Source organism: Parasteatoda tepidariorum, chromosome 3, assembly GCF_982258835.1.
Source record: "Parasteatoda tepidariorum strain Cologne lab strain chromosome 3, Ptep-v5.0, whole genome shotgun sequence".
NCBI lineage: Eukaryota > Metazoa > Arthropoda > Arachnida > Araneae > Theridiidae > Parasteatoda > Parasteatoda tepidariorum.
The window spans coordinates 3942778-3955305 of record NC_141757.1 but is presented as its reverse complement, the minus strand read 5'-3'; the positions used below and the strand labels follow the sequence as shown (position 1 = coordinate 3955305).

The 12528-nt window shown below is 29.0% G+C and overlaps 1 protein-coding gene across 1 annotated transcript in view; it reads right to left on the bottom strand.

Annotated features, from left to right (window-relative positions):
* Positions 1–7343: 7343 nt before the first annotated feature.
* LOC107451361 (citron rho-interacting kinase) overlaps positions 7344–12528 on the bottom strand; it is a 30072-nt gene continuing 24887 nt past the window's right edge. The window contains exons 14-17 of the mRNA XM_087158620.1: positions 12159–12324; positions 11409–11654; positions 10397–10502; positions 7344–8148 (exon numbers count right to left, since the gene is read on the bottom strand). Coding sequence (XP_087014746.1) covers positions 8119–8148; positions 10397–10502; positions 11409–11654; positions 12159–12324 — 548 coding nt within the window. The 3' untranslated portion in view covers positions 7344–8118. The remainder of the gene's footprint in view (positions 8149–10396; positions 10503–11408; positions 11655–12158; positions 12325–12528) is intronic.

Here is a 12528-nt window from a genome sequence, read left to right as displayed (position 1 = left end):
AAATGGCAACTGAAATAAGGCGAGCAAAAAATAAATAAATATATAGTACGTTTAAATAATTAAATATAGCACTGAAAATATAATTTTCGAAATTTTGTAATAAAACTGAAAAGCAAATAATATTTCCGAAAATTATAAAATAAAGCGAATTAATTGCAAAATAACGTGAAAACATGAAGAAAAAAAAACATAATTTTTGTTTTTCGGTATATTTAATCCACCTGTCCAATATGGGCAAAATGGGGCAGGTTTTTTCGAAGAAAGAAACATAAAAAAAAAAAAAGTTTAGCTTAATTTTTTAGTTTTGGCCAAAGATCGTGGCCCACAGTGCATCCCATTCCTGTTCAAAGATGCTCTATAAGCATGGAATTCCCTGTTTACATCCTAACAATAACAGGGTGGCCACTCAAATCAGATTTCAAATTTCCCTGATTTTTCCAGGTTTTCCAGATAAAAATCTTAAAATTTGCAGGTTTTTATTTCTTTTTTCGTATAAAGTGTAGGATGTGCACAAGAAAAGTGTCCATATTATAAAATATTTTATTCAAAATGTTATTTTTTTAACATATCATCTTGAAAAAAAAATTATTTTGACAATTTGACAAGATTTATTATTTATTTTTTAATGCTTTGGTACAAAATTTTGAATCAAAAATCATACATTGACCAACAAAGGAGTAAAATTAAATATTAATATATAGTTGGTTTTTAAAAAATCTTTTTAAAATTAAAATATGTTATAAAAGGTTAAAATGAAATAAAAAAAATTAGCATTAATGCAACAATTGTAACGATTTGTCGACAAACATTGCTGTTAGCGATTGCAAAAAAATGAGAGATTGGTTGGTTTGCTGAGAAAAAATAATTCACGAATTTCTTTGAATGGGAGTAGAAAAGCTCTCAGAAAAAGAGTGCAATACAAAATCTATTATTATTAAATTATAACCAACTAATTTTTGGAGAATTTTATGAAGTTAAAAATATAAAAACATTTTGTCAAAATAGAAAAAAAAAATTACCACCAAAGCATCAGAACAAACTTGAGCCATAAATGGATTCAGCCCAAGGACAGAATTTAAAAACAGAAGCTAATAACCTAATCCCTTTTTCCACCTCCACCAGAATCTTATCTAAATTGCACAGTCCCATAGCGGTCAAAGGTTTCTACATTCGTTTAGCAACAGTGGGAGAATTTTATGTGGCCTTCCAGCTTAACACTGTAATGGAGCAAGTTTTGATGCAAGCAAAGTATCAAGCATGATGCAAGCAAAGTTGATGATATTTCAACTGTTTGCCGTTTAAAAAAGATGGGATAATGGACGAAATAATTTAAATTAAGAAAATTAGCAAATAATTTAAATTAGTAAAATTAAAAAAATTATCAAAGAAAAAAATTTCCAGTTTTTCTTTAAAATTCCCTGATTTTTCCAGGTTTTTATCTAAATTTCCCTGATATTTCCAGGTTTTTTCCAGTATAAAAAAATTCCCTGATAATTCCAGGTTTTCAAGGTGGGTGGCCACCCTGAATAAGTCAGTTTAGGAGTTTGGTTGCACTTTTTCCCCACATTCCATGTTTCCCCCTCCTATCCCATAAACATATAGTTTGTCTGAAATAAGAACTTCCCCAGACATTCGTCTGGGCCTGTGGCGGTGACCATGGTAACGAAGTATGATTATTTCAAGACTGGGTGTGAGGTCACTGTTTTGGAGTGGTTTCAGCTCGGGTTGACGAGAGAAAGGGAATCTGTTTCTTCAGTCTATTGGGTTATTCCTAGAGGGAAGCTACTCTCCCTAAAATGCACCATTCTAATTGTTTCCATAGCACCAGACGACCTCAGACTTTGTGGCGGGAGGAGTTCTTAGCTTAGACAAACTATAGATATTTCCACCTGTTGAGAAAGACTATACAAGCATGGAATTACTTGTTTCCACCCTACCAGTATGTCAGTTTAGGAGTTTGGTTGCATTTCATCCCATATTCCCAGTTATCTTGTTTCTTTCAACGCTAAATATTTCCAAAAATTTGGAGGATGAGTTCTGCCAGTTAAGACACTATAAGACTGAGCCTTATGCTTTTACATCTTATTCTGCGCTAGATGGCATCCACTCCTTGAACATTTCAGATTGTTCAATGAGACTGCATAAACACGTGACTGCTTGCTTCTTCCCTGTCACTAAAACAGCTTAGGAGTGTAATTGCATTTATCCCATTTTCCATGTTTAGTTTCCTTCCCACACATTTTGATTGTTTCGTATTTTTACATCCATTGAGTTTAAATGTTTTAAACGTTCAGCTAAAAAGATTTAGGGTTTTGGTTGTCATTTATTCCATATTCTGTGTTGAAGATTTATTCCATAGATTTCAAATGTTTCATTTTTTCTTATCTTTTGGGTATGAATATAATGTACGGATATATGGTGTATGGAAAAAATACGAAACCATCAAAATGAATGGAAAAAATACGAAACCATCAAAATGAATGGAAAAAATACGAAACCATCAAAATAAATGGATAAAATACGAAACCATCAAAATGAATGGAAAAAATACGAAACCATCAAAATGAATGGAAAAAATACGAAACCATCAAAATGAATGGAAAAAATACGAAACCATCAAAATGAATGGAAAAATACGAAACCATCAAAATGAATGGAAAAAATACGAAACCATCAAAATGAATGGAAAAAATACGAAACCATCAAAATGAATGGAAAAAATACGAAACCATCAAAATGAATGGAAAAAATACGAAACCATCAAAATGAATGGAAAAAATACGAAACCATCAAAATGAATGGAAAAAATACGAAACCATCAAAATGAATGGAAAAATACGAAACCATCAAAATGAATGGAAAAATACGAAACCATCAAAATGAATGGAAAAATACGAAACCATCAAAATGAATGGAAAAAATACGAAACCATCAAAATGAATGGAAAAAATAGGAAACCATCAAAATGAATGGAAAAAATACGAAACCATCAAAATGAATGGAAAAAATACGAAACCATCAAAATGAATGGAAAAAATACGAAACCATCAAAATGAATGGAAAAAATACGAAACCATCAAAATGAATGGAAAAAATACGAAATCATCAAAATGAATGGAAAAAATACGAAACCATCAAAATGAATGGAAAAATACGAAACCATCAAAATGAATGGAAAAAATACGAAACCATCAAAATGAATGGAAAAAATACGAAACCATCAAAATGAATGGAAAAAATACGAAACCATCAAAATGAATGGAAAAAATACGAAACCATCAAAATGAATGGAAAAAATACGAAACCATCAAAATGAATGGAAAAAATACGAAACCATCAAAATGAATGGAAAAAATACGAATCTTCAAAATGTATGGGGAAAAAACGAAACCTTCAAAATTTATGGAAAAAATACGAAACCTTCAAAATGTATGGAAAAAATACGAAACCTTCAAAATGTATGGAAAAAATAAAGAAACCTTCAAAATGCATGAAAAATATACGAAACCTACAAAATGAATGGAAAATATATGAAATATTCAAAATGTATGGAAAATATATGAAATGTTCAAAATGTATGAGAAAAAAAAGACTCCACGCAGAACACGAAATAAAATGCAACCAAAATCTTAAACCATATCAGTGGAAGGGTAAAAACATTCACACTCAAGGATTAAAAATACAATCATTCATTCAAATGTACATTCATTCAAAATGTAAAAAAGAATAAGAAAACAGAAGTAAAGGTGAAATATGGAATACAATGCAAAACAAAATTCTAAACTATCTCAGTGGAAAGATGGAAACATTCATACTCGTAAGATCGAAAATGCGAAACTTTCATAATCTATGGAAAAAACACTCAACACAGAAAATGGATTAAAGGGCAACCAAAAATCTAAGTCTTCTCAGCTGAATGGTGGAAACATTTAAATCAATAAATATAAAAATACGAAACAATCAAAATGTGTGGGAAGGAAACTAAGCATGGAAAATGAGATATATGCAATCCTTAACTTTTTTAGTAATAGGGAGAGAGGAAGCAAGCAGTCGCATGTTTATGCAGTCTCATTGAACAGTCTGAAATATTTATGGTCAAGGGGTGGGTGGCATAAAACACAGAATAAGCTGTAAAAGCTTAGCCTTACAGTGTCTTAACTTTCAGATCTCGTCCTCCAAATTTTTGGAAATATTTAGCGTTGAAAGAGACAAGATAACTGGGAATATGGGATAAAATGCAACCAAACTCCTAAACTGACATACTGGTAGGGTGGAAACAAGTAATTCCATGCTTATATAGTCTTTCTCAACAGGTGGAAATATCTATAGTTTGTCTAAGCTAAGAACTCCTCCCGCCACAAAGTCTGAGGTCACCTGATGCTACAGAAACAAGAATGGTGCATTTTAGGGAGGGTAGCTTCCCTCTAGGAATAACCCAATAGACCGAAGAAAGAGATTCCCTTTCTCTCTCCGACCAGAGTCGAAACCACTCCAAAACAGTGACCCGGCACCCCTTCTTGAAATAGTCATACCTCGTTACCATGGTCACCACCACAGGTCCAGACGAATGTCTGGAGGAGTTCTTATTTCAGACAAACTATATGTTCATGGGATGAGAGGTTTAAAACAAAGGATAAGAAGTAAAAACTCACCGGTAAATCTTCGGAAAATTCGTAACTTTTAAAATATTTAATACTGAAAGAGACATGACAAAAACAAGGATTTAAAAACAGTGACATCCAATGGATAAGAGGAAATTACTGATTTCAGTTTGTATATTGTAAAATTTGCATGCTTGAAAAATAAATGATTAATTTTTCTAAAATTGCAAGGCAAGATTTTGTAGCATTTGTAAAGTTAAAAAAATAGCTGTTGAAAGTTTTCTTATTATTATAGTTATTTATTAGAAATATATTCAGTTATTCTTTACTTTGTTACTTTAGTAAAATGTTATAGAGAAACTGTAATGAAAATTTAGTATTAATTAATAGTCATAGGTAATAACTTTAATAATTAAAATTTTTTTTATTCGTTTAGAGAATCAAAATGTATTAATAATAATAATAAAAAACTTTGAATGAAGAGTTTAACGAGCTTTTAGCAGTTTTGATTCTGTTTCTTTTTATGTAGTGGTTTTTTTCTTTTTATAAACATCGAAAATTTTTAACACTCAATTTAAAAAAAATTAGAGTAAACTTTTAAAATCTACCTGGTGTCTCATACATAAGCTAAATACAAAATGCAATTTAGATTTAAAAATATTTTTTATTTTTAAAATAACTAAAACAATTAACTATTGCAGTAATTTTATGAATGGAATTATTTTATATATAATATATCCCCAATCTGTCTCTCAACAATCAATCAATATTAAAGTAAATTCAATGTTATTGCAGGCTGAATTGAACCAGTATAAAAATGTTTATGCTAATCAAAAATCAATTTGAATGAGTTTCTTCTATTTAATTAACATGGTTAATTTAGCTTTAAGTTCGGATTCAAAATGTTATTTTATTAATGGGTTGAGAATAATATAGGCCTTGGTTAGCTATCGCTATTGATTTGGTAACATGTGCACTGATATAGTGGTAATTTTTGTGGAATAAAGCTGAAAATTTCAACAAGTTACTATTTTTTTTTATTACTAAGTAATACATTTAAATTTATTTCATTATTTGAGATGGAAAAAGGTGATGGGAAATTCCATACACTTGGCAGTAGATTTAAGAATTTCATATCAAACATGCCTTCAATACCAATAATGAAACAGGCCTGCCCACAGATTTTTTTTTTTAAATTTTTTAACCAAATTTAAAAGCATATGAACTTTGTTGATATGCTTTTACAATGAAAGTGTTTTATTTAAATGAAAAACAGCAAATTGAAAAAAAAATTAGATTTTATCAAAAAACCATTAAAAGTGCCCCACAGGGTGCGTAGCCAAATCTTTGAATCAAAAATAAGCACTTTTTAAAAACTTTTCAAGCACTTTACAAAAATTTTCAAGCACTCAAAAAATTCGTATTCAATCAATGATATTATAGAAAAAAAAAAATTTTTATAAACAGTTTTAGCGTTAAAAAAAACCCAAAAAGAAACGGGCGTAAATCGAAACAATCAGTACTTTCCCACATCACCGAGTGAATTCAACTTGACCCTGAAGCTATATTATAGAAAAACAAAAACTTTTTATTAACAGTTTTAGCGTTAAAAAAAACCCAAAAAGAAACGGGCGTAAATCGAAACAATCAGTACTTTCCCACATCACCGAGTGAATTCAACTTGACCCTGAACTCAGAACAAAAGTACCCTTACCCCCTACGTCAAAAAAAGTGTTAGAAGTAAAATAAAATAAACAAGAATAAAATTAAAATAAATTAAAAAGAAAAACATTTCATAAGGATCTGATATTCTCTATCCGAATTGGAGCACTCGGGTTTCGGTTTCAAGTGTGCGCGTATGCACAAGTCATAACGTGGGTACGACATGAACTCCCCATTTTTCGTGAAATGCATGGGATCCACCAGATTTCACTGAAGGGAAGAAAAAAAAACTGTTCAGCAAAAAAACACTTTTTAAAAACGCCAGCTGAAAAAAGCACCTTTAAAAGCTTTTAAAAACGAAATCCCCAGAAAAGCACCTTTAAGTACTTTTTACAAACACTACGCACCCTGGCCCCATTTCTTGGCTTACCCCATATGATTTTTTCCACTACACCCCTCCCTACAAAAAAAAAAAAACACGTCCTTTTTCAAATTAGGATTTCTTAAGATACAAAAAATATCCCAAAATTGTTTGTGGCAAAAAACCGTAAAGTAATTATAAAGTTTAAAGAAAACACTCAACCTCAATAAGTAAGCTCTGATGATTCGCGCTTCTTGATTTAAGAAACATGGTTGAATAATTACGGAAGTTGTGGGTATGTAATTAGGATTTTAACTACTCAGGAACCAAAATACCTTCCTCCGCCTTCTAATTTCTTCTAAATCGCCTTCCTCCTTCAAACAATGGTAATTCCAATTGGCATGGGCATCTTGATATGTTGAATAATTTCGTGATTAAAATAGGCACCATGAATGGAATGTTAGGTAATCAGGATTACAAGATACTGTGTCTTCCAAGCCTATCTCACACACATTTAACTGGGTTGGGATCGGGTGACTGGAAAGGGGGAGACTTAAGAAGAGCGGCGATCCCTCGCACTCTTCAAACCAATCATGTACAACACCAGCACTAGGGCACGGTGTGTCTTCTTGTTGGATGTCATCGACCATGGTAGAAAAATTATTGTTACTTTTATTATTTGTGTTTGGTGCCCTTTCTAATTCAAATAGCATTGTTCATTTTTGAAAAATTGATTTGTTCAATTGTTGTTTTGTAATATTTTTAGTTCATTTCAGCCTTTCAAGTTTTTTTCCCCTTTAACTGCTCTTGTCTTAACTGAGCGAAATTTACTAGCAAATTATGTCAATTTCAGGCTTTGTCATTTAAATGGAAATAAAATTTTCGGTTTTCAACGATGGTTTGCAGATTTATTTGAAAAATTCTACCTAGGTAGTATATATAAGCGAAGTATTTGTTAAAAAACAGCCATTTTTTGCCCAAATTGAGGACCGCTAGTTCTTCTGGACTGAATGCTCTAGTGAAAGTCAAAGTTCAATTTAAAACATCTGAGGAAACTTCAGTGAAAAATTTATAATTCTGCTAACACTAAAATATTTTAGCAAGCAGGTTTCCAGGAAATTATATAGCATTTTAAACCCTAAGGAAATTTTAAATTAGTTTGAAAAATTTGTGTTTAACCCCATGATAACTGCAACAAATAATTAATCTTATTCTGTTTTTAAAGAGGAAAATAGTGTGTAGCCGATTTTTATTTACTGTCATTACGCTTTTCATTTTGTTCATAAGTTAAAATTTGAACTAAAACCTGTGCATGAACTTATGAATTTTAGTCTTGTAACATTAAATTATAATATAGCCATTTTAAAAAAATAGTTATTACAAACTGTTTTACAATTAAATTACTTATCTACTAGATTAATATTTTCTTAAAATTCAAGAACACATAATTGGTATCAAATAACAAAAGAAATGGACAAAAAGAAACAAACTTCTTCAGGCTGCATCAAAAGACATGGAAAACCACTGAAAAAAAAAAATATTTTTAGTTATAATAAAAGACTGAGAAATAAATTTTAAAGCAATTAAAAGATTATAAATTATCTTTTCATTGTAAAACAATTGTCTGAGACTTTACATTTCATTAAGTTTATTAAAACATTTCTTGAGAAGATAAGAGCTCTCAAATAAAAAATAAAAAAACTAATATTAAGAGAAATTTTTTTTCTCTGCAACAAACTAAATTTTTTTTTCAATGCTTATCCTAACTGTTTAGCATTGGAGCTAGACCAAAACCATAGGACCATAAAATTACAAGAAATTTAAACAAGAGGACGCTTCTTTACAATTCTTAACCAACTTTAAATTTGTTAATTTTTGTACAGATTAACATTTTAATATTTTAAGACAAAAACTTCCCTTGTATTATGATTTTTAGTTTTTAAAAACCACCATTCTAGTTTTTAAAAAAAGAAATTTACAGAAAACTTTCATAAAAACGAATATATATTTTTAAGTTGATTTAGATCATTACTTTTTTTCCTTCAAGAAATTTTATAACTAAGGACTTTCTTTTTATATATATCTTCAATGAAAAGTGCTTTTGCTCTGTTTCAGAATTGAAATAATTCGATGCTTAATACAGGGATTCACATAATAAGGGAGACAGCATTCTGTGTGCCATAGAGTGAGATGCAACAAGGTTTCCATTACTTTAAGTCTAATATTAATCTTTCAATAGTAATCAGTTGCAGTTTAATAAGAAAAACATTTCAGGTAGAGTTCATAGTTTTAAACTAATTGATTTTTTAAAAAAAATTAATGACTTTTTAAAAGAAAAATCACTAATTTTAAAATTTTGCAAAGCATTTTAATATGTAAATCATAATTTCCGACAGTGGAATAAGTCTATTTCGAGCTAATAAAAAGCTTATTTAAATTTTTCCGACCATAATTATCATTGTTGTTATCTGATGTTTCATCAAATTATAGTGCTAAAAAATCACCTAAATTGATTAATCTTTCCAATACTTTTAAAGTTATTCAAACTTTAACCTTAAAAACCTTAGACTTATATTATTTTCCAAAAATAATGACACATGTAATAGCTACAATGTTTTTTAAAATTGATTACTATTTTTTAAATGTATTTTATTATAAGATTATTGCTGTGTTAATGCATTTTAATTAGTAGGAATGTCATTTTAAAAATCTTATAATTTATTTGGACTTTTCAGAATACAAATAAAGAAAGTGGAGAGAAAGTGGAGATTAAAAAATTTCTAAGAAACGTCATTTATAAATATTCAAATACAAATTTATATAATTATGTAATAAAGAGTTATCACTTGTAACAAAATGGATAAAATTAATTAACTGTTTTAATACCTTTTCTGCATAAATTTTTTTAAGGATTACATATCAAACAAAAAGAACTATATCAATTAGTAATATATTAAAAAAAAACACTTAATTCATAACATTAAAAAAAATTTTATAAGATATTTTCATATATATTGGGAAGGAAGAAAATTACATATGGTAAAGCATCTACGGTTAGTGGCACTTGTGAGAGAAATATGGATGGCACAAAAAATTTGATTGCCATACATTTGAAAAAACATGCACACATCGAGGGAGTGAGTTAATAAGCATTATATAAATGCAATCAAATTTTTTATGCCTCCCATATTCCTCTTGTTCACTCCCTTAGTATGCAACTTGCCTATTGCCTGCCATTTTTAAAATTTAATACTTACTTTTTAACATTTCCTTCAAAAAGATTGAAAGAGTTACACATTTATTAAAAAAAAAATTGACATTCAGAAAGAGTTTGATAAACGTTTGGGACTATCTAAAGTAAAGTTAGCAAAAGAACAGATTAGTTGTTTTGTTCTCAATTTTAATTACTAACAACTACTTTTTTTAATTTTAAGTTATACACCTTTTCATTTATAGGTCAATTTACTTCAGTCCCCTGACAGTTGTTAAGTTTTTTTAACATTGAGTGTGTAGGAAATTTGAAGGGAATTTTTTTTCTCTTCGAGATATCGAAAAATTCGTGAAATCGAGGTTCGACTGTACATTTATATATACATATATACTGATTTCTATACACTATCAGGATCAGTGAAGATTTAAATACTGGATTCTACAAAAGATTTTAAAACAGGCTTGAAATAGTGATTCCAATTTTAAAACTGTAACATACTTCATATATAGGTTAAACAGCTTAGGTGAAAGGATAAAGCTATGTACTTTTTACTTAACTTACTTTATGACTACTGTCTACTTCTGAAAGGCTTATTTCAGCTGCTTTTTCCAAAACAGATACCCACATTTGCTTTTCATTGAAGTTAGATGTCATGATATACAAGATCCTAAAATGAACAAGCAATAAAAATAAGAACAAGGAAATGATTTTTAAAAAAAGCGAGAAAGAAAGAGATAATACACTAGATTAAATTACTAACATTGGAAACGCTAGAGCAATACATGCTAAATTGAATGCAAAAAATAATACCAATAATTTTAACAAAAAAAATTGAGCAGCACATAAAATTTTTATAGAATTTAACAATGAAGTTTAATAGACATAACATTATTAGAAGCATGTTACTTGACTAATCAAAATAAGAAATAACTTTAAAACTTGCATCATCAAGATGATCAAAAAATATTTTTAAAAAAACAGAGTATGAAAAAGTTGTCTAAGATCTAATCATGAATAAATATCTCAGAGAAAGGGAAAAAAACTTAAACTTGTAATTTTAATCGAAATTCCAAATAAATTTTTTTTCAATATTTTTTACAAAAATTTAAAAATGCATAGTAGAATCATTGATAACTTGGTCATAAAAGTGTCGTAAAAAAGATAGCCTGAGAAACAAAGAACTGAACTATAACTAGATTGATGAAACTTCAGATAATACATGAAGTAACAAAATTAAAAAATGCTAGAAACTATTTCTAATGCAACAACAAAAAATCAATGAAAAAAGAGAAGATAACACTGATTGTCTCTAGTGGATGACACTTTAGGTATTACAAACCGTACTATATTAGACATGATGCTCCTCGAGCTTTGTGACTTTGATCAAATTACAGTTGATAATTTACATTTCAGTTACTATGGAAAACATTCTGATGAGAATTATATATTGCTTTTAATCTAATTATTCTGAAACATTTCAACAAATAATGATAAAGTAAGATTTTATTTATGCTAACTTTTATAAAACTTTCAGAATTTAAAATTCCAACAATTGAAAACACCTGAAAATTACCTTTTAGGCAAGCATGCAGTGTGGGGAAATGATTCAACTTTCAGAACAAATGGTAAATCTGAATTGGCTGCATAAGGAAGTTCAGTAACAGAAACCGAACTTGATACTGTGATCGATGCTTTATCTGACAAAAAGTCTATTTCCAGTAAAGCTTCATCAGGGTCCTTCTCCTCTGCAGTTTCAAATATGTAAAGAACACTATCTTCAAAGCGCATATATCTTCGATCCCAGTCATGCTTGTTAATTCTAAGAAAAAGACAAATAATTGTATTAAATGAATGTAAGTAATTAAAGGATAAATTATGCTCAATTTTGGTTTAAATTCGAATGTTTATTCAGGTGTTCTTAGGTATTGTTCAAGAACAATTCAGAAGTTCTTTTTATTACTTTTTACTATGAAAAACTAAAATATCAGTTTGTAAACTAACAGATTTGTAAACTAACAGAAATATAATAGATACAAACTTGAAATATACAATGTTTAAATTATTACGACCTTGTATACTAAACCATAACATTTGATGAAAATTTAAACAAAAATCTAAAGTAAATAACCTAAGGAATTCATTTGGCAGTTGGTCTGGCAGAAATAAAGTAGATTTGTCTTGTAATTACTATGCAAAATTAATACAGTAGTTCACTTTTAGTATAATAGTCCAAGTTTTAACTATTCATTAATTCACAATTGTTTGTTTGGAACTACTGTATTGTGATAAAACCAAATGTAAATAGTACTAAGTTTACACTTACTTTGGCACTTTTATCCATCCTTCTGATATGTTTGGAATTTCTTCAACTTTATCGACTGACAGAGAACTTCTTACAGCAGTTTTAAAATGCTGCATGAAACCTGACGGTAATCCACAGGTTTTTGGCAATGATGAAGCACATTTCAGATGACATTCTAACAGACATTCTACAAAAAATAAAAATAATAAATAAGGAAAAAATTAATATCGTATAATGAATAAGACTTAAAAATTATGTTATCTAATCTATAAATTACATTTCAGGTAAAAAAAAGAAATTGATCAGGCATGTATTTTTTATCTTACATGCATCACCAGATATTTAACTCCTTAATTAGAAATAACATTTAAGTGCCCCTTCTAATTTTAAC